At 41.7% G+C, this 27956-nt stretch overlaps 1 protein-coding gene and 2 pseudogenes across 1 annotated transcript in view; 1 reads left to right on the top strand and 2 right to left on the bottom strand.

The window, feature by feature from the left end:
• The window catches only part of TNRC6B (trinucleotide repeat containing adaptor 6B), a 247397-nt gene that overhangs the window by 148657 nt on the left and 70784 nt on the right, over positions 1-27956 (top strand). Inside the window, exons 6-7 of the mRNA XM_090272393.1 lie at positions 22447-22534; positions 27508-27529. Of these exons, the coding sequence (XP_090128519.1) occupies positions 22447-22534; positions 27508-27529 (110 nt within the window). The remainder of the gene's footprint in view (positions 1-22446; positions 22535-27507; positions 27530-27956) is intronic.
• Positions 5341-6640, bottom strand: LOC150010983 (WD repeat domain phosphoinositide-interacting protein 2 pseudogene; annotated as a pseudogene).
• Positions 9338-10004, bottom strand: LOC150010982 (prefoldin subunit 3 pseudogene; annotated as a pseudogene).

The raw sequence follows: 27956 nt of genomic DNA, 5'->3' as shown, positions 1-27956 counted from the left end.
TTGAATGATATATAGAAAGCAGAATTCTTAACTGGAAGTGGGGAAAAAAGATCTTCTTGATACTGTATTTAAGAGAAACTTAAGTATTCTCAGAAAACCGTATTTACACATAGCTATTAGTGAGATCATTTATTAAAGATTACAATAGTAGATCATTTCATAAAATTTTCCTCAGGATACCTAAACAGAAATTAGGTACAAAACTGTATTTATATAGAGACTTGAATATCATCTTAAATGAAGTTAGGCATCTTATATCTGATCCTGAAGAGTTAACATAGGTGTATGTGGCTTAGCGGTTAACAAAAGGCCGTATATAAATAATACTTTAGATTTTGAGTTTTTTTCCTACTGGTGTATAATTTTAGTTCGTGTAAGTTACTAAGTTAGCTTTGCTGTGTTGTTGGTTACTTATTAACATTAAACATGCTTATCATTCAGAACTGCACATTTTTCTCAAAGTAATTCCATTATTATCATTCAGCTTACTAAATTTAAATGCTCACTGCTGGCACACAGAACGTGATTTTCCATTTTTACTATTCTGAAAATAGCACACAAATTAAAACCATTGAGAAGTAGGGTACAACTGTCACCTGTGGAATTCTGAATTCAGAGTTGATTTCATTCTCTGTTAATTTTTTCATTACCAAGATAAGTGTCACAAATAGCACCCTTTCTCAGAGGGTTTCCAGAATTAAAATAACAGACACAAACTTAATAAAATAGTACGTAGTGGTACGGTAGAATCAGGAAGCTTACTCACTGTCTGCAGTAGTTACTCTGTGACCTCTGAACGTCCAGATCTCTTCCATTTAAGTTTTTACATATAATGCTTTTTTTTTTAATTAATTTTATTTTTTAGGAAGAGGGGAAGGGAGGGAGAGAGAGGGGAAGAGAAACATCAGTGTCTAGTTGCCTCTTGTGTGCCGCCAACTGGGAACCTGGCCTACAACCCCGGCATGTGCCCTGACTGAGACTCAAACCTGTGACCCTTTGGTTTGCAGGCCGGTACTCAATCCACTGAGCCACACCAGCCAGGGCGCCTGGTTTTTTTTTCTTAACACATGGAACATGGAAAATTACGTTTTCAGCAAACTGTGCATAGTGTGCCTTTACCTTTCATAATAATGATGAACAATACATTCTAAGGTAAAAAAATAAAAGTTTCATAAAGAAAATTCAAATCAGTTTTTAATTTATAGTGATATTACGTAACAACAAAATTCACGAGCATATTTCAGAAAATCTCCTGCTCCCACCATGATGCATCGGCACAAAACACCCGCGTGCAGTGTATTAAGACACAGATCTAGACAGGTGTGCAAAAATTACTTTCCTCGGTGGTTCCCATTATGATAGTACCCTTCTTTGCCCTGGCTGGTTTAGCTCAGTGGATTGAGCGTCGGCCTGCAAGCTAAGTGTCGCTGGTTCGATCTTCCAGTCAGGGCACATCAGAGAAGGAAAACTCTGACTCCAAAAAACCTCCGCTGCCTTGCGGCATACCTCTTCAGGGGAAAGGCTAAGGGAGTAAACCCCGACAGAAAATCCGGAGCCGGAGTCCCTAAGGCGGTTTGACGTTGTAGTCAACACCGGCAACTCCTGCGGCGCACCTGAACCCAAGCTGTATCGACTCCGTCTTTCCCTTGGACCCTTCAGCTGCGAAGAGAGGGGGGGTCTGCTGCATGGGCAACAGCAGACCCTCCATATTACCCTGCCCAGGCTCTGTAGCTTCAGTGTCATCGCAAGATGTCGATTCAACACGGGAGGAGACAGATACCGTGTCACTCCCGAGTCGGACTGCACAGCCATTCTCGGTGGTGCAGATAGACTCTTGAGAAGCTACACCATCGTCTCTCAAGATGGACGGCTGCCTACGAGTACCCTTCTGACCTTGCCTGCCTCTTTGTCATCATGGTGTGCGTCAGCCCCACGCTCAGAGAAGAGCCAAATGAATTACTGTTTGAATTCTCTTTTGGTGCCATAAATTTAAGAAATGCTTTTAAAGATTATTATACATTATTTAGCCTCCTTTCTTACGTGTGCAGGTTGTAGCCTTGAGAGAGAAAGTGGCTTGGTCAGTGAAAGAGAAGGCTCCAGAGAATGAGGGTAACATCTCCCAGTTTAAGGCATACACTACCTGACTTCCTTTCGCCGTGTTGGTGGGCGGTAAGACCTCCCAGAATCTTCCATGCCTCTCCATTGGGAGTGCACACATAGGGATCTGAACCTCAGACCCAGGCTTCTGAGTCAGCCTCCTCAAAGACAAGGCCGTGGTGTAGATAGACATGTTTAAAGCATGTCAGGCATATCGCCTAGCCACTGAGTCACTCCTCGATGCACTTGGATATGTCACGCTTTAGTTGCTTTAAAATTGCCTTTTAATGGATTTTAACTTGCTGTAACTTTGCTTGAATTGCTAACAATCTTACTGATTTCAAATGTCAGTTATTATTTTTATTTATTCTTTTAATATAATAGTTGTGTCACACCATGCATGGAAGCAGGCAAAGAAGGGGAAGAAGCTACTTAAGAAAGCAGCCCCATTACCTACTGTTAATAAGTTATCACTTCTTCTAAATAACACATGCCTCACAGCTGTGGGTTCTGATTGATAAACATCTTCTTTCCTGCTGTGGAACCATGTGTTATCAGTATTCTGTAGTGATTTCCAAAGCTCTGGCTTAGACTCCTGTCCCTCATTTCTTTTCACTTTCTTTGCTGTCGTATGCTAAGGGAAGGGTCCTTCTCTGGCTTTTGTGGGTTTATCTGGCCCTTAAGGTTTAAACATAGTTTTTAATATTTCCAGGATATAAATATGAAAATATATGGTACAGCCCTCGTGATGATGCTATCCTTGGCCTGTTTGGATATTTATAAAACTACTCCTACTTTCAGGCCGTGTTTAGGAGCCTGGCATGCTGATTATAGTGCATGGGAAAATACTTTCAGGAGTAAGATGGGAAATGGTGTTGACAAGGATTTAGTCGCCAAGTTTTAGCACGGTAAGATGTAAGGGGTCCTTCGCATTTGCTGGAGCTTAGTGTAAGGCAAGCAAAACCACAAGAATGGTTGAAAAATGGATTCGATTCAGAGCTACAGCACAAACACGTCATGTAGGTGTTCCCAATTGAATGAAGCTTCATGAGAAAATCCAGTGACGATCCCCTAGTTTATGGGAATCCCCAAAGCGTAGGAGCAATGATATGGAAAGGTAAAAATCTAAAAATTCTGACGTTTGACTTAGTAAGCCTTCTTTTACAGGAGGCTTTTAAAAATGAAACTGTACACTGTAGGAACGTTACCCATGCAGAGGCTCCGATTTAAAGATTTACCATCCCAAGGAACAGTGTGCACACCCTGGGTGAAATTTCAGCTGATAAAGAGATCTCACTTGTACCGGTGTATCCGTCAGGGCTCTGTCAGGAAAACAGGTCATTCTAGGTATTCCACGTAGGAAAGATTTTCTTTTTGTTTTTATTTTAGCTTCTTATTGAGGTATATAAACTGCTTATATTTGAAGTGTTCAGTGGACACTACATTTTGAACTATGTATACAAAAAATAATGATTTTATTCTTAACCCTCGAAGTCTCTTTGTGCCCTGGTCAGCCCTCCTTCCCACCTTCCCTAACCCCCCAGGTGACCACTGACCTGCTGCATGTCTCTGTAGATTGTTTTATGTTTTCTAGAATTTTATACAAATGGAACATACAGTGCTTTTGTGTGGCTTCTTTCACTCAGCGTAATTATTTTGAAGTTTATCCATGTCACGTGTATCAATAGCTCATTCTCTGGTTGCTGAGCGGTGTTTCATTGTATGCTGTACTGCAGTTTGTTCATCCATTCTTCTCCCGGTGCACATTCAAGTAGTTTCTAGTTTTCAGCTATTCTAAAAGAATATTCATAGCAGTTTATTTGTAAGTCTTTGTATTGGACATATTCTTTCCTTTCTCTAGGGTAAATACTTAGGCCTGGAGTGGATGGGTCATATGGCAGGTACATGTTTACCTTTACAGAACTGCAACCATTTTACATTCCCACCATCAAAGAGTTTCAGTTGCCAAAACTTGGTATGATCAGTCTTTCTATATTTGAACATTCTAATAAATATGTATGTGGTAGCATCTCATAGTGGCTCTCATTTGTTTTTTTCTTAATGATTGATAATTTTGAGCATCTTTTTATGTGCTTATTTGCTATCCATACAATTTCTTCTGTTAGCTCTTTTGACCATTTAAAAATTTGAGTTGTTTTCTTATTGAATTTTGAGTGTTCTTCATACAGTATATCTGGTCACAAATTCTGTATCAGATAAGTGATTTGCAAATATTTTCTCCCAGTCAGCAGCTCTTTTCATTCTTGTAACAATATCTTTTGAAGAGACATTCTTAGTTTTGATGAGTCAAATTTGTCATGTTTTTCCTTTATGGACTGCACTTTTTTGGTATTGTATCTAAGAAATAATTTGCCTAACCCAAGGTCACAAAGATTTTCTCCTAGAAGAAAGCGTATGTTATCTTTCCTGTTTTCTTCTAGTTTTAGGTTTTATATTTAGGTCTGCAATCCATTTTGAGTTAACTTTTTTATATTACAAGGTACAGATTGAGGTGGTTTGTTTTTCTTTTTTCACATATGGCTACCCAAGTATTCCAACATTTGTTGAAAAGACTATCCTTTCTCCGCTGAATTGCCTTTGCATATTTTTTAAAAATATTATTTTTATTTATTTTGAAAGAGCGGGGAAGGGAAGGGAGAAAGAGAGGGAGAAGAGATATTGAGATGCAAGAGGAATGTCCGTCGTCGGTTGTCTCTTGTGCGCCCCCAACTGGGGACCTGGCCCATAACCCAGACATGTGCCCTGACTGGGAATTGAACCAGAGACTTTTCGGTTCACAGGCCGGCACTCAATTCACTGAGCCACACCAGCCAGGGCTTTTTGAAAATCAGTTATCTATCCTGTTTTGGTCTCTTTCTGGAATGTATTCTATCCCATTGAATTTTTGTCTATCTTGGTGCCATTATCACACTCTCTTAATTACTCCATCTTTATAATAAGTCTTGAGTGTCAAGTTGTGTAAGCCTACTACTTTGTTCTTTTTAAAAAGTTGTTGGCTATTCTGGATCCTTATGAATTTTGTTTGTTTGCTTGTTTGTTTATTTTTAAGCCACTTGAGGTGAAAACCATGTATTTCTCAATAGCAAGGAATGAGACTACAACTACATTTTTTTTTCCTTTTTAAGTCTCTGCCATCCTCTTCCCCGAGTTCAGGTCAAAGTTCATAGCAGCATAACACAAGTCCTCTCTGTCAGCCAGTGTTCTCTGCTTTGGGGTCAGAGTTCACAGGTCAGGTTCAATCAGTCTGGAGAATGTTGGGCGGTGCTCGCTGGCTTCCTCCTCCAGACAAGCACCCAGCTCATCTGCGTGGGCAAGTCTTGGCAGAGCTGCAGGTGCATGAGTACCTTTGGCTGCAGCTGTGCTACAGGTCTGAGTTACTGAGGGCCAGTCGTGAGAGGTGGAGTCTAAGATTTCATTGGTTGTCTCCATAGTGCCATCCAGCTTGTGCTGCTTCATGAGGGTGCTCTTGGCCCCTTCCAGGGGGGTCCAAGTACTTACCCAGCTATAGCTCCCACCAGCAATCAGGGAACCTTGAATTGTGGCTAGGGTGCACATGTTTTTATGGCCACAGAACGGCAGGGGAACTGCGGCAAAGGCTCTGCCCTGGTTGAACATATTGTTATTTGGGAGGAGGGCAAGTAGCTGGTGGAAGCCATGAGCACCCTCCTGAAGTACCCGGTCCAAATGGTGGGCTCCTCTTGACGTTTTTCCTTCAGTCTTGAGTTTGAAGATGTACACAGTCTCAGTGTTGCTGGAGGCAGACAGGAATGTGCCATCCATGCTGAAGGCCAGGGAGCAGATGCTGATGAACCTCTTAACTCCTCTCCGGAACTCAAAGAGTCTCTGTCCCCCTAGAAGGGAGAGTACGCTGATCACGATCCCCTTCTTGGAAGCAGTGGCGAGCTTGGTTCTGTTGGCGCTGAAACCCAGCACGGCTGAAGGACTGTCGTGAGCTGCGGTCGTGCTGGCAGCTCTCAAGTTAATGGTGTCGAAGACCTGCCCTTCTCCCGTGGTGGCGCTGCCAGGGTTTGCCAGGGAGCAGTTGTCATTGTTGATGGACAGCGTGCACAGGCCTGCTGGGCTTGGGGGGTCTCCCTGATGGCGCGCAGCACCTTCATGTTGTGTAGATAAAGACTTCCAGGCGCACTCTGAGCCTATGCCTGTTCAACTTCAGGGCCAGCGTCATGTTGGAGTGGCTGTAGTTACAGATCCCCGTTCCTTCCTTAAAGTGGCAAACTTTTAGCTTCCTAGGAGCTCTGAAGCTGACGATGGCCACCAAGCTGCGTGAGAACAACCTTCCTACAGTGCACACGTCCTCGGTGTCAGTGCACATAGATCTGTTCAGCTTATCTACAGAAGGAAGGGGGAAAAATTTATAACCGGGCTTACTACCGACAGCGAGGGACCAGGAATGGTGGAGACGAGTTCTTCATGCCTTTTTCACTGGTGTGACGTCCTGGTTGACGTTGGTGAAGAGCAGCTGGCTAGCACCAGCCTCTCTGCTCTGATTGGCCAGGTTCATGGTGGGTGCCTGGTGGGAGGCTCATGTGCAGGACCAGGGGATCATGTGTGCTCAGGGTCACCACTGAGCCCTGCTGACCACCTGGGTCGCCACAGCTTGCTGCCAGGGAAGCAGTCGCTGCCTCATCCTGTCCCCGCTCTTGTTTATGCTATGGAGCTGGGATGCCCGGATCCTTTTGAATTTTAAAAGGAGCTTGTCAAATTCTGCTGAAAGAGTCATACTGGAATTTTGATAGGGACTGTTTTGAATCTATAAATCAGTTTTGGGAGAATTGACAGCTTAATAATATTGAGTCTTCCAATCTATAAATAAGGTATATCTCTCAACTTATCTAAGTTTTTAAATTTTTCTCTCATCATTTTAGAGTTTTCCATGTGTTGGAGTTACACATTTTTATGTCAGATTTATCCTTAATTATTTCATAATTTGATGCTACTGTCAATAAGGTTTTGAAATGTTTTCCATTTCCAATTGTTGCTAGTATATAGAATTGGTTTTATATGTGATCTTGTATCCTACAACCTTGATAGTCATTTACTAATTTTGGTAGCTTTTTTTATAGGATCTGTTGTATTTTTTAAGAAGGAAATGTTTTAATTTGGGAATTAAGGGCTCACACAACCATCAGAATGTCTGGGGGCATGGGGGGTTCAAGGAGGTCACTGTTACTGTTGACGAGATTAGAGTGCCGGGTTCCCAGGGAGACAGTGATCTCAGCTGCCGGCAATGTACTGCAAAAGTGGGAAGTCCTGTCTCCTGATGTCCTTGTTATCTGTTTGCAGCTGTTTTTCAAAGAGTATTAACTTTTCTCTGCCTTCCAAATGTCAAGTGGGTCCCTCTCACTGGCACCCTCTAACCTAGAACAAATGGAAATGGGCCTTTCCCTGCAGTGGAGGTGGTGATCACTGAGGACATTAGTAGGTGTATGTAAGATCCTGCACGTGGCTGTGGAGAACTAACTTAGCAGTACTGTGAAGAATACTGGGGTTGGGTGGTTGTAACTCAGTAAGACGTGATTTCCAAAAAGGCAGACTTGCTCTTTGACCGTATCGGCAGTAGTATGTTATCTGGGACATGGAAGGGGCAAGCCTGCTCAGTGTGGCACTGCTTTGTCCGGAAATTGGATGAGTGTGGACAAACTGTTACCTGTTTAGGGGATTATGACCCCACTGGTGAGGGGCTATAAAACCAGGTCACATGTGGTAAGTTTGGGAGTTCAGAGTGCCTTTGGGATGCATGATGTGGGACTACAAATATTTAGAAGATTTGCTCTTTGCGGTCTGAAGAGGAAAGCTTGGGACAAGGGGCTGGAAGCTGAGACGGTTTCCGAGGCAATATAGAGAACTTCCCCCACAGCTGCACTGCAACTGCCTAGCATTTCGGGGGGTTCCTTTGTTAGAGATTGGGGGGCTGCCCTCGCAAGAGTATTTAAGATACAAGAATTGTGGTTTCAAATTAGTTATTTCCGAAAGTGAAAACAAGTTCTTTTAAATATATTATCTTACTTTATTTGGCTTGAGTAATTCCAAATAAGCTTATTCCTTGCATGTGCCTCAAAATATGGAAAGCGGGAAAGAGTCAGAGGCTGTGTGTGCAAAAGTCTTATTGCCGTATTTCATTGATTCTGAAACTCTCTTCCTTTACATGCTTGACATCTGACATCTGCATGCAGTGGAGGGCATCCTTCAGCTATTGACGCTTACATTTGCTGTCATCCAGACCTTTTTTTTTTTTTTTTTTTTTTTTTGGCATGCACAGATTTGGTCCTAAATATTTTTTCCAGTTTTAACTTCACTGTTTTAATATCATAAAAGTACAAAACGTTGTACAAGTGTACTTTTTACTACATGGAGATGGAATAATATATTAGTGTTTTAACCAGAATCTGTATCTCGCACTACTACCCACTGCACCCAGTGGCTTTCCATGGGGATTTTCCGCTGTTCCTATAAGGTTTTATCATGAACAAAAGAAAGCCTCACAAGTCTTTTCAACTGTTGCAGATTTGTATTCATCTTAATATTCCTGTTCAGCTGCTTTAGAGAACCACTAAGAAATGCAAAATCACCTCAGTCAAGAGTTTTGAGTGGATAATTTTGCTATTTCACGTTGGCTGAAATCTTCCTCATGTTGGTATTGCAGAAACATTGTGCACTTACAGGGGATAAGAAAAAAGGTTGTTTCAATAGCCCTCTTAAACTTTAGGAAGGCAAATGACCATTACCTGAAAAGTACAAAGCATTATAACAAATAGTTATTGGCTGAGCAGTAATTCATGAAACTCCATTTACATAAGACAAATAACAGCAACAGAATCATAAAGCCCCAAATACACTAAAGCAAACAAGTTGGCAGATATTAAAACTGACTTTTTCCTACCTCTAAACTGGTTTAACCACGTCAAGTGAGAGTAACATCAACTAATAAAGAAAAAGCAAACTGTGCTAAAGTGTCCAGAATTCAGCCTCCATAGCAAACATGAGTTTTCAGCCATTTCAACTAAGACTTTTCTTATGACAACCCCCCCATAAGGCTGGAAGTTGCGTTTACTTTGTTAGCAATGTAAAGAAAAAAAATGCGAACTTCATAAAATATTTGAAACTAATTCTGTTTTTATAAATAAAATGCTGTTTTATCTTTTTAAAGTTTTAATTATCATTCTTACTGTTAAAATATTATTCAAAGTTATGTCAGCCTTTAAGGATAAACTTTTGGAGTATTTAAAATAACATGTTTGGAAAACTGAACCAAATTTTGTATTGCTTTGTTCTTGGTAGAATCATCTTTGTTTCTTCTTTTTACGTGCCAGTTATAAACCCTGGCCATATTGACTTCTGTGGTAGTAAAATGATCTCGAAGAAAGTTAGGGTCTTTCTCAAAAGAATCAAGATTCTTTGTGGCAGTTGATAAATTCTTTTCCAACACTGTCTGAGCTTTATCAATATCATATTCAAGCATTACATTTATTCAAGCATTACATTAGCTTCCAACCACAGACACACTCTATCAGTAGGAGGAACTTAGAATCTTTGCAGTACCAGTTAACTGCCATTAAGAATCTGGCCTCCAGTGAGTTGGTGGACTCTTTCTTCTGTGTGTATTTTAGAATTTCTAAAATCTGCTTAATTTCAGGAATCTGACCTTTCAGCCTTTTTTTCTTTTGAGCAAGGCTGAGTTCCATAAACGTATACTTCTGGTACTGTTCATCCACCTTCTTTAGTCTGTATCTGCAGTCTCATTCCCAGGCTGTTTCATGGAGTCTACATCTCCCACAAACACAGCCTCAGGAGTCTCTGAGCGGAGCCACCCACCTGTCCCCCACACCCACTCCCCCTAAGCCACAGCCATCTTTAGCGGCCGCCATCTTGAACAGCTGGTCCCAGCTGTTTTTACTGTTATCGTGTCAGTGGAATTCCACGCATGTTTTGTCCTACCGTAGTTGTTTCATTGCCTTTCAATCTACATTTCTTCATAAAGATTACACTGTAATTTGGCACTGAAACACAGATGGAAATAACAAGGCATAAGGTAGATTTTAATGAGGTTATTTATCTTTGGATAAATGGCTACAATTCCATATCTTCTTGGAAAGAAACAACCAAGTGCATTATACCTGTGCAGTTCAAGGTGAGGTTTCAGGGATCAGTAGCTTATGAGAAATGGAGAATTGTAGGTCCCAGCCCACACCGACTGCAAAGAATCTGCATTTTAACAAGATTCCTGTTAAAAAGTTTGAAAAGCATGGCTTTACACAACTCCATATAGGACGATAACCCATATGTAGAAGAAGTTCTGTTACATTTCCTTCCTGTGAGCCACTTAGTGTTGGAATGATTTTGATGCCTCAGTGCTGTTTGGCCTTGTCTACTAATTTAATATCATGTGCAAATTACATTAGCTTCCCATTAAATTCCCTCGTTCGGATCCAGCAAATGAAAATATGTTCAGAACAACTCCAACACATTTATTTGGAGGTCCCTACTATGTAATTTCCTCTGCTTGAATGGATATATTCCAACATGATATCTTTTTTTGATGCATTTTTAATTAAAAACACTAAATTGATATTTCAAGCACGTTACTTAACTCTTTTCATTATATTCCTTTGTTAATTTTCCTCACCCCAAATATGTGTGTGGTATCATTGCTACTTAATTGGTTATGATTGTTAATGGTTTTGTGTATAGTTATTTTCTTATTTTATGAATTGCCGAATTACCAACTGTCCATTAAGGAAATAAATGTCTATAAAAGTCACATATATTAGATGTGCTTTGGAAACCTTATATAAAAATCTGTTTCGGACAGAGTTCTTAGTATGCAGACAGTAGACTTCCCTGCCACTCATGCCGGGGGTCTATTAAATGGTAACTCTATCTTGACTTCCGGCCAAGATGGAGGGGTAAATACACATGCTGCGTCTCCTCACAACTAAGAAGAAATTTACAAGCTCTTCAAAACTAAAAAATCCCAGAAAACCCCCAAAATCAAAACTACAAGGAAGTTCAGCGAAGAAATAAAGAAGAAATAATCAGCCAGAAAGGTAGGAGGGGCAGAACCGGACGGAGAGAAAGAGGAGCCTGAGCAGTGGCTGCGGGGGGCGGTGCTTGGTGGCAGCAGGGCCAGAGGCGGTGCAGCTCCCGGGAGCGTAGCTGTACCCGTGGCAAAAAACACGGTCATACCTTTTAAACCCAAGAAGCAATCCCAGCCCCAAACCAGACCACAAAATAGAGCCGCATTGCTTCTGACTATGAAAGCAAGTGGGGGCTGGGGCTGGGGAAGAAGCTACCAGTCTTAAAAAGAAGGCAGCTTGCTTAGTATGGGAAGGGGGAGAAGTCCCTGGAAAAGTGGCACTTTTCCTTCTCAGACCCCTCCCCGAAATAGAGCGTCAAAGCGCAGTGAAACGGTCGCCAGCACTAATGAATACCTAAGGCTCCGCCCCTTATAACGTAGTGGTGCGACAGCCCTTGCCCAAATCACAGAGGTAAACACAAAGAGATGAGGAGACAGAAGTATGACCCAGAAGGGGGGCAGATCAAGGTCCCAGTGACCCAGCTAAGCAACAAGCAGATAGCGAACCTAACAGTTGAGAGAGAGCTTAACAGATGCACAGTTTAAGGCATTGGTGATAAAGATGCTCACAGATTTGACAGCAAAGATTAAACAGGACGGGGAAGGAATGAACGCTATCCTGGCTGAAATGAAGGAAAATCCATGCGAAACAAGTGGTGAAGGATAGGAAACCAGAGTTCAAGTCAACAAATTGGAACATAATAAAGAAACAGTCAACCAGTACAGGAGGAGGAAACGAGAATTTTAAAAAATGAGGAGAGGCTTAAAAACCTCTGGGACAGCTATAAACGTGGCAACATCTGAATCATAAGGGTGCCAGCAGGTGAAGAGGGAGAGCAAGAAATTGAAAAATTATGTGAAAAAATAATGAAGGAAAATTTACTTAATTTGGGGAAAGAAATATACAGATCCAGAAAGCACAGAGTCCCAAATAAACTCGACCCAGGGAGGACCGCACCAAGACACATCATAATCAAAATGCCAAAGGTCAAGAATAAAAAGAGAATCTTAAAAGCAGCAAGAGGAAAGAAGAGGAGAATTGCCTACAAAGGGGTACCTATAAGACTGTCAGCTGATTTCTCAAAAGAAACTTTGGAGGCAAGAAGGGGCTGGCAAGAAGTATTCAAGGTGATGAAAAGCAAGGACCTACAACCAAGATTACTCTATCCAGCAAAGCTATCATTTGGAATGGAAGGGCAGATGAAGTGCTTCCCAGACAAGGTAAAGCTAAAGGAGTTCATTATCACCAGGCCATTATTATATGAAATGTTAACGGGACTTATTTAAGAAAAGATCAAAACTATAAATATTAAAGTGAAAACAGTATGACAACTATTAACAACAGAAGCTAGGGAATGGAAACAAAGGCAAACTAAGCACAACCAGAGCGGGAACAGAATCATAGGTATGGGGCGCATGTGTCGGGAGGGCAGCTGGGAGGAGGAAAAGGGGAGAGGAGGGAAATGGTGCAGGAATTAAGAAGCATAGTAGGAGAGTGGGGAATGGACAGGGGGCTGTTGAGAAGAGCTTTATGCATGACCCATGGACATGGACTAAGGGGGGGTGTTGCTGGGTGGAGGAGAGCAAAGGGAAAAGAAATTAGGACAACTGTAACAGCATAATCAATAAAACATCAAAAAAATGGTAATGCTATCTCATAGATCCTTGGGAACCACACCATGGAACTGGGGACCCCTGGGCGCCTTTTCCTCTTCTTGTACACTGAGGAAAGCACTCTTAACAGACGTCACTCCAGGACCACATTATCTTTGCCATGTTCCCTGAGAGGATGGATGCCCTGTCAGTTCCCTGTTAAAGTTATGCATGAGCACAATTTGTTGGTAGAACATAAAGCAGATCTCAATCTCTAGTTAGACCAGAAGGGGTTTGGAATTAGAGTTGACTGAGCTGGTGCACTTGGCCTGCAAAAAGTCAAATAATAGCTGATGTTACTATTATGCCACTGAAATGCTTAATTAAAGAATTATGTTGTGAATTATTTGGTAATAAAACATTTTAAATACCCCTGTGGTATCGTATTTATCATATAGTGTACTTAAGGAACCTTGATTGATAAAACTAATGATTTGAACATATTAGAGTGAAGTGCAGATTCTAGAATAGTTTTGGAAATGTGTTTCTGTGAATATTGGGACCTAAACAATTTCTAAAATTATTTTCGACTCTTAAATGACTTTCACAAAGAGCTCTTTTAAAAAGATTTAAAGGAAGTTCTTGAAAAAAATTTTAAACAGATGACTAAAAGATGAGTCAATGTTGGGGGCTTTTCTAAAAATTAAAAAAAAATTTCCATTACTATTTAGCCCCCTTATACTCCCCTCCCCACTGCCAAAAATCTTTTTTTAAGTATATTTTATGGATTATGCTTACAATTGTCTCAGTTTTTTTTTTCCTTTGCCTCCCTCTGGTCAGTACCTCCATTCCCTCCAGTAATCCCTCCCCCCTTAATTCATGTCCATGGGTCACGCATATAAGTTTTTTGGCTTCACCATTTCCTATACTATTCTTAACTTCCCCCAATTTTGTTCCTACCAATTTTGCTTCTTGATCCCTGCACCATTTTTCCCTTTATCCCCCTCCCCACTGATAACCCTCCGTATGGTCTCCATATCTATGGTTCTGTTCCTGTTCTAGTTGTTTGCTTGGTTTTTGTTTTTTTAGATTTGTCTGTTGATAGTTGTGAGTTTGTCATTCTAATGTTCATAGTTTTTATCTTCTTTTTCTTAAATAAGTCCCTTTAACATTTCATGTAATAGTGGCTTGGTGGTGATGAACTCCTTTAGTTTTACCTTGTCTGGGAAGCACTTCATCTGCCCTTCCATTCTAAGTAATAGCTTTGCTGGATAGAGTAGTCTTGGTTGTAGGTCTTACCTTTAATCACTTCGAATAATACTTCTTGCCAGTCCCTTCTTGCCTGCCAAGTTTCTTCTGAGAAATTAGCTGACAGACTTATGGGAACTCCTTTGTAGGTAACTCTCTTCTTTCCTCTTGCTGCTTTTAAGATTCTTTCTTTATCTTTAACCCTTGACATTTTAATTATGATTTGTCTTGGTGTGGTCCTTTTTGGGTCTAGCTTGTTTGGGACTCTGTGCTTCCTAGACTTGTATGTCTATTTACTTCACCAAATTAGGGAAGTTTTCCTTCATTATTTTTTCAAGTAAGTTTTCATTTTCTTGCTCTCCCTCTTCCCCTTCTGGCACCCCTATGATTCAGATATTGGTACATTTAAAGTTGTCCCAGAGGCTCCTAAACCTCTCCTCGTCTTTTTCAATTCTTGTTTCTTCATTCTGTACTGGTTGACTAGTTATTTCTTTCTTATGTTCCAAATCGTTGATTCGAACCCTGACTTCCTTCCCTTTACCATTGGTTTCATGTGGATTTTCCTTTGTTTCACTTAGCGTATGCATCTGCCATACTCGATCATGTCTGTCAAGTCTGTGAGCATCTTCATCACCAGTGTTTTGAATTTTGCATCTGTTAGGTTGGTTGTCTCCTCATTACTTAGTTCTCCAATTGGAACCTTGATCTGCTCCTCCTTTTGGGCCATACCTCTCTTTCTCCTCATCTTGACAGGCTCCTGTGCTTCTTTGCCTCTGTGTCTTAGGTAGAGCTGTCGCACCTGTGCTGCTGAAAGGGGCAGAGCCTTAGATATTGGTCAGTGCAGGGCCACCCATTTCACCACATTGTGGTGCTGTATGTGGGGGAGGGGTCTGAGAGGGAACAATGCTGCTTGCTCAGCATTCACCCCTTTTCCAGGCACTTCTCCTGCTTCCCATATGTGACTGACGCCCCTCTAGCTGTTGTCCTGGTGTTGGTTCCCAGAGTGGATTGGTTTGTGTACGTCCTAGGACCACCTGGACCCTCTAAACGGACTCTCCTGAGAAACCGGCAGTTCCTTCCACTGCCCAACCCCCACTGGTTTCACAGCCAGAAGCAGTGAGGTGTTATTTTACCAACGCTGGAACTTTGAACTGCACAGTTTGGCCTGGGACTGGGATTGCTCCCCAGGTGTCCCTCTTGGCTTTTATAATCTATGACTGCTCATTCCGCTGGCGAACAACAGCCACTGCCTTGCCGCCACCACACTGCGTCCTCTTTGCTCGGTTCCCTGTCTCCATCCCTCCTACCTGTCTGGATGAGCATTACTTCTTTATATCTTTGTTATTGGATGTCCATGCATTTCTATTTTCTGGTAGTTCTGGTTGTTTCTTGTGTTGAGGTAGATATAATCCTTCTTATGGTTGTGGACAGAGGCGAAATGTGTCAACCTACACCTCCATCTTGGCCAGAAGTCAAAAATTAAAATTCTTAATGAGATAATTACAGATTCACGTGTACTTGTAAGAAATAACACAGAGATTCCATGTGCTCTTTATTCAGTTTCTGCCAGTGGTTTCTTCTCTAAGGACTGTAGTATAATGTCATAAACAAGATACATTGATACAACTCACTGATCTTATTTACATTTCCTCAGTTTCATTTTTACTTGTGTGTGTGTGTGTGTTTAGGTCTGTACAGTTTTATCACATGTAGGTTCATGTATCTGCAACCACTATCAAGATACAGAATAGTTCCTTCACCTCAAAGATCTATTGCCCTTTTTTATAACCATACCTGCCTCACTCCACCTCACCCCTGGTAAACCCACTTACATTTCAGAAATGTCATACAAATGGGATTATACAATATGTACAATCTTTGGGATTGGCTTTTTTAATTACCATAATTTTCTAAAAATTCATCTAAGTTGTTGATGTATTATTAGTTCTTTTATTGTTGGTTTGCGTCTGGTACGTTTCACATGCCGGGTGGATCGGTTGTATCTGTTCAGGTCTGTCTCCCTCAATTGTGTAGAGTTGGTTATAAACTGGGACCAGAGACACTTCCACATTTATTGGCTACAGAGGACAGGGACAGGTTTTGATGCTGTGATAACCAGTTACCCACACCTTAAAAGAAAAATTCTCTTTATATGTGGAGGTGTTTTTCTGTCAAGATGAGTCCTGGTTGTTTAGCTGAATTGAGGTTCTTAAAGTCTTTTCACTCCATTTGGTCAGCATATTGGTGATTAGCACTTTCAAGTAAGAAATTGTCAGCCCTGCCTCTACTGATGTGTGAGGCATGATGGGCTGAGCACCTGAATTCAAGAACCATTGTGTATGGTTCTAGTTTGTGGAAAGAAGTTGATCTCTTACCTGGATTATCACAAGCCAAGAATTCATATATCCAAAGTTCTGGAACATTCACAACACCAAAGGCACTCACTGCAAGCTGCCTCCAGATTAAGAACAGAGGTTCCTGCCCTGAAGCTGTTGTTGGGTTGTAAGGTGAGGTACAGCCACTTAAAAGGTAAACTAAGAACCCCAAGAAGGCGGGCGGCACCGGGTGCTTTTCGTTGCTGAGTTCCTAGCCCCCAGCACAGTGCTTGGCATCCAGCAAGCGCTGGAGTAATGAAGGGAGGGAGAGAGAGGAGAGCTTTTTAGAAATAACGATGCAGTTCTTTTGTATGAGTGAGCTCTACTACAAAACAGGTGCAGAAAACTGAAAGCCGGGGGGGGGGGGTGTTGGCTATGAAGGGAGGTGAGGGGGAGAGGGGAGTACCACCCTCCCCCTCCAGAAAGAAAATCAGACCAAGCGCTTCCCATCCTGGAGCCTTTTACTCAATGTCTCCTCCGCCCGGGCAGCCGCTCATTCCCCAAAAAGCTTTCTTCATGTTGGGCTCTACTGAGCTGTGGACGCCGCAGAGAGGCCTTCGGGGGCCGTCTCGTGTGACATAGCCCACACTCTTCCCTTGTCCCTTCCCTCTTCATCCCTCCCTATTGCCTTTCTCACTGCCTGTGTGCTTTATCTGTCTCCTTCCCATCCAGAATGTCAACTCCCTGAGGGAAGGGGCAGCCTTTCTCTCACCCACTGTTACGTCCCCCGTGCTGAGGTCAGTGCCCGACAAGTAGTAGTAGCTCAGTGTATGTTTGTTAAGTGATATAGTCACTTTGATGCTTTTCTTTTGAACACATGTCCCAGATTTATCTTCAAGGAGCCCCTTCAGACTGGCCTCTGGGACCATTCAACATGTCCCATCATTTGTTGAACGTTTACTTTCTTCTTGGCAGACAAATATTCCAGGCTCATTTTGTACTTTCCTTGCCCTGGCCCCAGATTAGCTCTTTTTCCAAAGAACTCTGGATCTTTTAGTGAAAAATGGTATTTAGAAGCCACAGTCGGGGTGCTAGGTATGTTAATTGGCATTTGGGTGTGGCTTGTTCCTCGCGCCCTCTCAGTAATAGAGCTAGTGTGGGGGGGGCTTAGTCTCTCCTTAAGTACAAGGGGTATGTTCCAGGTCCCCCAGTGGATTCCTGCAACCATGGATAGTGCCAAACCCTATATATGCTATGTTTCTCTTAGGCACACCTTTTCACTTAACCAAAGCACTTTACAGTTTCTTTGGCATATTCAAATTGCCAGCATCATTACTCTGGCACTTTGGGGCCATTATTAACTAAGATAAGGGTTACTTGAGCACAAACACTGTGATACAACCACAATTCATCGGATTATTGAGGCAGCTACTAAGTAATTAACAGGCAGGTAGCTTATAGGACATTAAAAACCACGATTTCATGCCAGTAGGTACAACTACACAGAGCGCGTTGTTTTCATTTTAGTAACTGCTTTTGGCAGTAGTGAGACAGCTGACTCACTGTCCTTTATATATTCATTTATTGATTGATCGATCAGTCACCCTGTATGTAATCAGTCTTGCATCACCACTACCTAGATGCCTTCCCTGCATAGATGCCTGCTTCACCGTGCTTGGGCTCTGGCTCAGCATTGGAATGTTTTAACGCTCCCGGAACAGTGCTAATGTACAGCCCATACAGAGCACAGCTGCTCTAGAAGAAAGGCGCACCCCACAGTGTGTGACCCAGTATTCAGTGAATGGCAGGTTTTTAAGTCAGGTTTGGTTTGGGAAAATAAATTCTTCTGAAGGAAGTGAGATTTACAGAGAAGACTCAACTCTACCAGCATACACAGTAAAAGATCAGGGTGAAAGCATAGCCTGTCTCCTGGAAAGCTTTGAAAAATATTTGCTTTGGAAGTAAATCTGCTTGTAGTGAACATGAATTTCAGTCCCTTTCCCTGAATTACCTGTTTATAGGAAAAAATATTTGAAAAGGTTAGTTTTTTTAAGAATGTGTCTCATTGATGACTTACTGCTCTTTTTCATTGCCTTTTTAAAATAAACTTTTAATTTCAGAAGAGCTGTATAAAAATGTGACTTAACGCTCTTTAAAGCATCACTATTTAAAGAGGAGACATTCGTGCTGTGTTTGCTCTTCTTCTGTAGTCGGCTGCACTTTAAAGTATGAAAACCAAGGTGCAGCAACTGGGTCATGAGGACCCCGTCTTTGTCTTCTCCTTGCATCTAGAGGAAGGAAAAGGCTCTGTCTAGGTGCCAAATATTACAGGGTCTGTGGTCAGCCTGCCTTAGGTGGTCATCATCCCTCTTGCCAGTTTTCATAAACCTGTTTTCTTCCCTCACGACTGCAAGTGAATTCTCCCCAGCAGCTCCACTGAGACTGATCCACACGTGATCTGACTCCAAAGGAATCCAGCTCTAAGCCTAAAGGAAATTCAATAAAATCTCTTTCATGACTGTATTTTTAAAGTTTTTATGGGAGTTACCTTTAGTGTGTGAATTGTGCACATTAGGCTTTTGTATATTTGTGTCCAGAGGGTGTACAAGGGAAAGGTGTGAGCGTGAGCAGAGCCACCAAAACCTTGACGTGTAGGCCAGACTCTTGCTGTTGCCATTGTCGTTCAGGTCTTGGTTTCTGTCGGTACGGCTCTGATTAGTTACCTGTTCGCGAGGACTCACCTCAGGGTTGCTCTTCAGTTCCTGCTGTGTAAGTCAGGTGATTTCCACTCCTCAAACAGGAGTCCTTCGGGAACCATCTTTGTGATCTTTGCCTCATCGGCATACCTTTACCGTAACATTTGTCTTCAATTTGTCTGACTTTTAGCCTTTTTCTAGATAATATCTGTGAAACCATGGATTTGACAGTTTGATCCCCTAAAATCACAAGTACTGCCGGTCGTATCTGTTTGGTAGTTGGGAACCTGGGAACTACATCTCCAGCTACCTCCAAGTTCTGAAATTCAATAAGCATGGCCTCTGGGGTCTCCTGCCTTGAACTTTGAAGTTATGCCAGTGGTTGCTCATACATTTTCCCCAGTTGATACAAAGAATAAAAGTTGGGAGCTTTATATATATATTATATTAGAATATATATTGGATTATATTCTGTATTATTTTAGAATAAATATTAAATTTTAAAGTTACTTTTCAAATATGAGGTATAAATTACTTTATCTTAGTTTCTTAAGATTTAACACATTTCTTCAACTAGAACGTTTATTATACTTGAGGGGAGGAAAACCTGATTGTCCTGATTCAGGTGTACCTGGAAGATGCAACACTGAGCTCACCCAATAAAAAGTACCTTATATATAGGACACTGAGAACCTACCTTAAAAACACAAGATGTAGGACTTCTGGTCAAGATGGAGGCGTAGGTTGACATGTTTCACCTCCCCCCACCACCATAAGCAGAAATACAACTACCTCAAAGCTAAAAACAACCAGAACTACTAGAAAATTGAACTGCATGAAAGTCTAACAAACAACCATTTAAAGAATTAATATTCATCCAGACAAGTAGGAAGGGCAGTGCTGGGGTAGAAAGCATGCGGTGTAGTGAGCCAACAAGGCAGTGGCTGCATCCGTCCCACAGAAAGTGCAGTCATACATTATAAAAGTCAGAAGGGAAACCTGGGGAGCGATCCCAGCCCTAGACCAGACCACAGAGCTCATGGTTTCAGTGCCGAGGAAAATAAAGCCTCATTGCTTCTGTATGAAAACCAGCGAGGGTTGCGGCGGTGGAGGAAGCTGCCAGTCTCTCAGCAGAGCCAGCTTGTTTAGAGGGCCTCTACAGTCCCAGAACATCTTTAAACCTCCCACTCTGGGAATTGCAACCACAGCAACAACTAGAGGGGCACCAGTCCCATATGGGAGGCGGGAGAAGCGCCTGGCAAAGGGGTGAGTGCTGAGCAAGCAGCATTGTTCCCTCTGATCCCTCCCCCACATACATTGCCAAAGCATGGTGAAACCAGTTGCCCCGCACTGATGAATACCTAAGGCTTCACCCCTTACAATGTAACAGGTGCGACAGCTCTTCCTAAGACACAGAGGCAAATACAGGAGACTGTCAAATTGAGGAGACAGAGAAGTATGGTCCAAAAGAAGGAGCAGATCAAGGCTCCAGTGGGAGAACTAAGTGACAAGGAGATAGCCAACCTAACAGGTACAGAGTTTAAAACACTGGTGATAAAGATGCTCACAGACTTGACAGACATGATTGAGTATGGCAAAGTCATAAGGGGAGAAGTGAAGGCTACGCTAAGTGAAACAAAGGAAAATCCACACAAAACCAATGGTGAAGGGAAGAAAGTTGGGGTTCAAATCAACGATTTAGAACATAAGGAAGAAATAAATAGTCAACGAGTTCAGAATGAAGAAGTAAGAATCGAAAAAAACAAGGAGAGGTTTAGAAACCTCTGAGAAAACTTTATACATGCCAACATCCAAATCAGAGGTGCCAGAAGGAAAAGAGGAAGAGGAAGAGCAAGAAATTGAAAACTTATCTGAAAAGATAATGAAGGAAAACTTCCCTAATTTGGCAAAGGAAATAAACATACTGGTCCAGGAAGCACAGAGAGTCCCCAAAAGCTAGACCCAAAGAGGACCACACCAAGACACATCATAATTAAAATGCCAAAGGTGAAAGATAAAGAGAGAATCTTAAAAGCAGTAAAAGAAGAGTTACACCTACAAAGGGTTTCCCATGAGAGTGTCAGCTGATTTCTCAAAAGAAACTTGACAGGCAAGAAGTATTCAAAGTGATGAAAAGCAAGGACCTATAACCAAGATTAATCTGTCCAGCAAAGCTATCATTTAGAATGGAAAGGCAGGTAAAATGCTTCCCAGACAAGGTAAAGCCAAAGGAGTTCATTATCACCAAGCCATTGTTATATGAAATGTTAAAGGGACTTAAGAAAATGAAGATCAAAAATATAAACATTAAAATGACAACAAACTCAAAACTATCAACAACAGAATCTAAAAAATAAAAACAAAAACAAACTAAGCAAGCAACCAGAATAGGAACAGAATCATAGGTATGGGGATCATTTGGAGGGGTATCAGCTGGGAGGGAGAAGAGGGAGAAAAGGGGAAATGGTGCAGGGATCAACAAGCATAATTGGTTGATATAAAATAGACAGCGCGATGTTAAGATTAGTACATGAAAAAGTGAAGCCAAAGAACTTACATGCACGACCCATGGACATGAACTAAGGGGTGTGGGACTTCTGGAGGGAAGGAGGGTACTGAGCAGAGGGGAGCAAAGGGAAAAAAATGGGACAACTGTAACAGCATAATCAATAACATACACTTAAAAAAACACAAGATGTAGAATAGTATTATGCTCATCACTCTGAAATCTGGTTAACATCTAAATTATTATAAATACCTGTGTACCGCAATTAAATTCATATATTCTTTGTTATTTGTGAAGAATATTGCCAGAAGCCAACTGGACATTGTCGTATATTAACATCAGCTTCTTTGATGAGTGGAAATACACTAATCATGTGTGTGTGTGTGTGTGTGTCTGTCTGTCTGTCTGTGTGTGTTCTTCAGGAAGATCTCATAAAAACTCACTTTAGCTCTGGCCAGATTGCTCAGTTGGTTGGAGAGTTGTCCTGTGCATCAAAAAATTGTGGGTTTGATTCTGGTCAGGGCACATACTTAGGTTGAAAGTTCAGTCCCCAGTCAGGGCGCATATGGGAGGTACAGCCCACCAGTGTTTTTCTCTCCCTCTCTTTCTCTCTCTCTGCCCGTCCCCCCTCCCCCCAAGATCAATAAACATTCCTGGGAAGAGGTGCTTTTATTTTTAGCTCCCTTTAATGGATTTCTTTGAAACCAAACTTAATGTCATGTTTTGCAAAAGGAGTGACAAACCAAAATATGGGGGTAACTAAATGTGGTTTTCCTCAGTCACAGAGATAAAATGTTGCCTTGTACACAACCTACAAGTGTTTGATTTACTACAAATACAGTTATTTAACCTTCTGGTATGACATTACTTTAACAGAGAGAAGGAGCAAGAAAGGGAAGAACAGTTAATGGAAGACAAGAAAAGGAAGAAAGAAGATAAAAAGAAAAAAGAAGCCACTCAGAAGGTGGGTTTAATCATTTAAGTCTATTAAATAATGCTGCAGCTGATTTTATGAAAACCACAGTAAACAATATTGAGAAAGGCAAGACAGTTACCAGCAAACACTTGAACTCTTGTCATGTTTCCGTATTGTATGCTTATAGAATAACTTCAGAGTTGACATCGTTTGCTCTGCTGTCCTCCTTTTGATCCACCTCCATTGTTGTCATTTCTATGAACCTGCCCTCTGATAATTTCATAAAGAAATGTCCCTCCCTGAGGATCTGGTGGGCCTGCCTAGTGTTGGGGGGAGGAGAGCATTGCGTGGCTTTGAGGAATTTGCCTGGGGGAAAAGATGAGAAAAGAAAAAAGGGCAGACAGCTCTCAACTGTCAGGACTTGGCTGAAGTGTTGGTGTGACGGGCTGTCAGAGCAGAGCCGGTCTGAGCGCGCTGCCGAGCCCCTTTGTTGCAGAGCCTGCCCCGCTGCCCCGGCTTTATCTGAGCTCACGCCCCCCGCTTCCTGCCCCTTCAGCGTTGCCTCACGTGCACGTCGGCTCGGCAGAGTTGCTTTGATCCTTTTTTTGGTGGCAGAGTGATTTTCCTCCTGTTCCTGCTACCACTGTCTGAAGCACTTCAAAAGCAGGGTCTCACTGTGAGAGGCAGGTTTAAGAGTCCCTGGCGTGGTCCCAGGTTATTGAAGATAAGTTTAGGGAGGTGGAAACTGTTAGAAGGTTCAGAAGGAGCTCTAGGTTAGCACAGACTCAAGGCAGTCGGATGCGGCCAGTGCAAGGTAAGAGCGGCTCCGCCAGCTTTCCCAGCGTTGTTGGGTGTAGCGCTTCCCACAGTTCAGTTTTCTGAATTAAAGTTAGATCGCTTATGAGTGCCAGCATTAAAAATACTGGAAATATTTTTTTTAATTGGATTGCATGTACCCTGCCCCATTGAACCTGGAGGTGTAGTTTATCTTTTCTTCATGACTTAATTAAAAGGAATGCCCTGGCTGGTTTAGCTCAGTGGATTGAGCGTCGGCCTGCGAGCTAAGTGTCGCTGGTTCGATCTTCCAGTCAGGGCACATCAGAGAAGGAAAACTCTGACTCCAAAAAACCTCCGCTGCCTTGCGGCATACCTCTTCTGGGGAAAGGCTAAGGGAGTAAACCCCGACAGAAAATCCGGAGCCGGAGTCCCTAAGGCGGTTTGACGTTGTAGTCAACACCGGCAACTCCTGCGGCGCACCTGAAGCCAAGCTGTATCGACTCCGTCTTTCCCTTGGATCCTTCAGCTGCGAAGAGAGGGGGGGTCTGCTGCATGGGCAACAGCAGACCCTCCATATCACCCTGCCCAGGCTCTGTAGCTTCAGCTCCACTGGAGAGGACACTCCAGCGTCATCGCAAGATGTCAATTCAACACGGGAGGAGACAGATGCCGTGTCACTCCCGAGTCGGACTGCACAGCCATTCTCGGCGGTGCAGATGGACACTTAAGAAGCTACACCATCGTCTCTCGAGACGGACGGCTGCCGACGAATTAAAAGGAATATTCGTTATTGTTTGATGCTATAATGGACTGCTATGCTTTTTAAGATTTGTTTGCTTTTAACTGTTTCTGTTTCTATTAATATTGGGTGCTCACCATCACATCTTCTTGCTCTCTGGGTACCTGCTTCTAATGTGCTCCTTCTAACCTGAGCTTGTTAGAATTGTCTAAAATGACAGTAAAGAACTTGACTAAAGTTGTCAGATAATGACCTAGATACTTCTTTTATACTTTTTTTTGGGTATGCAGCCACTTCCACACCATTGAGGTTGCTAAGAAGCAGGTCCACCAGCCGCAGGGTGCTATGGGCATTGCCCCTGTGCCCTGCACGTGCTGACCCTGCAGCTGGAGTGATGCTGCCTTTCCTTTAGGGTATTCATATTTCGTTTATTAAGTTGGTACAAATATTGGATTTTGCAGTCTGTGGGAATGGATGGTTAATAGGCTGGACACTGGGGGACTTGAGCAAAGGCTGGGAACAAGAAGATGCCAAATAAAGCAGTTGACTAGGACATGTGCAGTCCACTCTTGTTCTTCACATAGACAGCAGTGTTCTCTTAACCTGCAGATGTCAGTATCTAGAAATGATTAATACAATACGCATCTGAAAACTCCCATTGTGGATCCTACTAATAGAAAAATGATTACAATTAAAGATGGTTTGGGTTTATTGTTCAAGAGTGATTTGGGATTCTTTATGCAGCTGGACGATCTCTGTGTGCTTGCATCTACGTCAAGAATTGGTTAAGATATAAAATAGAATTTTAAAAAAATTTTAAAAATGTAATAAATAAATAAAAGGATTAACAAAATATAAAAAAGAAAGAAGAAGAATTGGTTAAGTTTTGGTAAAGAAAAAAATCATCCTCAATATAATTTCAAATGGTTAATTATGAACTGTAAAAATCCAGTCATTTTGTTTAAAAATGTTCTAGATTGGCTGGCACAGGCTCTAGACCAACACATGGTCTTTGGTGTTGTTTTATCATACTAAACCATTGTTAAATTTCAGAATGGAATTGTGATTTAGCAGTTTTAAAGAGAGAATGCAAAGCTTACCATGCAGTTGTCTCGGTGATTTTCATCTTTACTATAGAGATGACACTTCATTGAGGAGGCATAAAATATGCTGTGATGCAAAGAATTTTGTAGAACATGCAGGGGTTCTGTTATGCAGTCCTTGAGCCAGTCAGTCAGCAAACAGTTGTGGTGCCTCTCGGTCCTTCCACGTCTTTCTCGCTGCCCACCCCATTGCTGTATAATCATCTCTTTGCTTCTGTCTTCCTCCTTAGACTGATTGTAAGTTTCTCAAGGTTTTGTTCTTATTTACATTTCCAGTAACTAGGATAGTGAGTGCCTGGTGCATGAGAGTCACTCAGAATATGTTTGTTAAAAAGTGAACAGTCAAGAATGAGTGCCGGCAACATATACTTTTCTTAAAGACTTGACTTTTACTTAAACCTAAATTAAATTATTTCCACATAGAAATGAAACATGAGTTTTTCCCATTGTGTTCAGTGGTTGTAGCAGTTTGCTCTTTCTCGAGCCGTCACTGAGTAAACTGTTAGATTTCCATTCATGAGACATGTCAGAGGAGGGTTCCATTAGTGTTCATTAGGCTGCTGCTGCTCAGGGGTCATTGTTCAGTGTTGGCAGAACACGTGCTTTGATCACCCAGCTTTTCTCCATCTGGGGGTCAGCTCTAACAGAACCCGTGTTAGAAGGCACATTGACATTGTTTGGGTCTGTCGCTTACAGTTGGGGAAGACATTGACTTTCTGTATAACTGATCTTCATAATGGCATTCTAAGAAATATTTACAGTGGTCTAAACCTTAAACTGCCTTAAGGAATTGGTGTATGGATACAAATCTGTTCCTTCGTTAAGTGGGGATATACAAAAAGTGTACAGTTGAATTGAGCTCTGTAACAATTAGTACTGGAAAATACTGTCTACCGGAAATGTAATACAGTAGAATTAACTTGTCTTTTAATGTGAGAATGTGAGAAACACTCCAGGAGGTCACACAAGTAGATTGTTTAATTCAGATTCAGTGTCTGACACTGGTGTGCTGTAACCCATTGTGAAGTGAGCTGGTTAGGTCTGGGACGTAACCCTCCAAAAATGAGCATGTTTTTATGAGCACCCATAGCAGTAATCGAGTATGTTATTAGTCCCAAATAATCAAACCTCTTCTCTTCTATAGGTATATTTGCATGATAAAAATCAGAGAACCAATACAAAAATGCTTTGGAAGATTGACAGTTGTGGAAAGGGTTCAAAATTACCTATAAACCCCTGTTGGAATCCTGAAGCTTTTTTTTTTTTTTCTTGAGCATTTTTCTTTTGGATGTTTCCTTATGCATGCTCTTTTGTGGTTTTGTTTTAATATTACAGAGTTTTAATATTATTAGCAGAAACAGTTTTTCATGTGTCTCCTAATTATCATATCCAAACTCTAAAAATCCATTATTATATTCCATTGCCCAACCTTTTAGGTTAATCACTTTCATAGATATATTAGTTACTATATAAAGAAATACTTTTAACAAAGTAATCTTTATTGTTCAAAATTTACATATTTCATTCTTTTGCTTATTTCATGCTGTATTTATATAAACTTTAATAAAAATAGGAAAACATTTCCCTGGCCAGGTAGCTCAGTTGTTGGAGTGTCCTCCCACACACCAAAGCTGTGGGTTCAGTCCTAGGTCAGGGCACATGCCTAAGTTGTGGATTTGATCCCTCGGTCTAGGTGTGTGCTAGAGGCAACCGAACAATGTTGCTCTCTGGCATCGATGTTGTTCTGTCTTCCTCCCCGCTTTCTTTTTTGCCTTTCTTCTTGCTCTAAAGTCAATGAAAATATCCTCAGGTGAGAATTTTTTTTAAAAAACAAGCATTTACTGAGCATTGGCATAGGATATCTGTTTAATCTTTACAACAGCCCTTTGCAGGGAGATGCTTATTAGTATCTCCAGACAGCAGATGAATAGAAAACTCAGATCACACAGCCACGAAGTGGCACAGCTTGGTTCTGAATGCTGCTCTCCTACGATGACCTCTGATGCCTCCTGTGATGAATCTCTGACCTTTTGCTTTCTAGGTTTGAGATCAAGTGTTTGAGTCTATACTCGGGAATCGTCTTGTCCCTACGGCTAATTGAGTTTCTGGGCCACATCCATTTGCTTTTCTGTAGTCATAACAGTCCAAATGGCAAACAGCGTTTCTGTACAAGGACCTCATTTAATGCGAGTGAGATGCTTTCTGTTTTAACTTTCAGTGTACTTCACAGCGGTGGTCATGTAACTTAGGGTGGCCGTTGTGTTTAGAAGGATGTCCTGCCTCCTTTTTCTGGATTTTAGCTACGTCTGTGTCTGTGACAGCTGAAATTACTTGAATTAAAGTAGTCTTAAATACCAGATTAGCAAATCTCATTTACTTCTATCTGTTCATTTATTTTGCAGGTCACAGAACAAAAAACCAAAGGTAAGTTAATTTACTTTTTTTCCTGTTAAGTTATGTGGTTAGGTTTTACACCCTTGCTGACTCAGCCTGCAGTCCACTTGATAAGTGAGAGTGAGAGTGGACTGATTAAGGTTGGTTGTTGGCAGTCACTGAAGAACAGTGGTGACAAATAAAAAGTACTCGTGGTGGTGTTTGTAGTGGCCTTAAATTGTTTTAGGAAGCAAACAAGATTAGGAAAACAATATCTTTTGAAAGGATGTGGGCCATGATTTTGAACTGAGCCTTCTCAAAACTTTATTCCATCATTTTTTTAAGTGAAAATTCTGGAGAGAATAGAACAGGAATTTCAATTGGAAGTTATATGAAGGCATGGACTAGAGTTGGTCCTGCTGCCCAGGTAACAAATAATAAAAAACCCTTCAGGTAGAAGCTGATATTCCCCTTTGTT

The sequence above is a fragment of the Furipterus horrens genome, unplaced genomic scaffold (genome assembly GCF_987537825.1).
Source record: "Furipterus horrens unplaced genomic scaffold, mFurHor1.1.pri manual_scaffold_4, whole genome shotgun sequence".
In the NCBI taxonomy this organism is placed as follows: domain Eukaryota; kingdom Metazoa; phylum Chordata; class Mammalia; order Chiroptera; family Furipteridae; genus Furipterus; species Furipterus horrens.
Note: the sequence above shows the minus strand (reverse complement) of the source record. Positions and strands in the feature narration are given on the sequence as shown.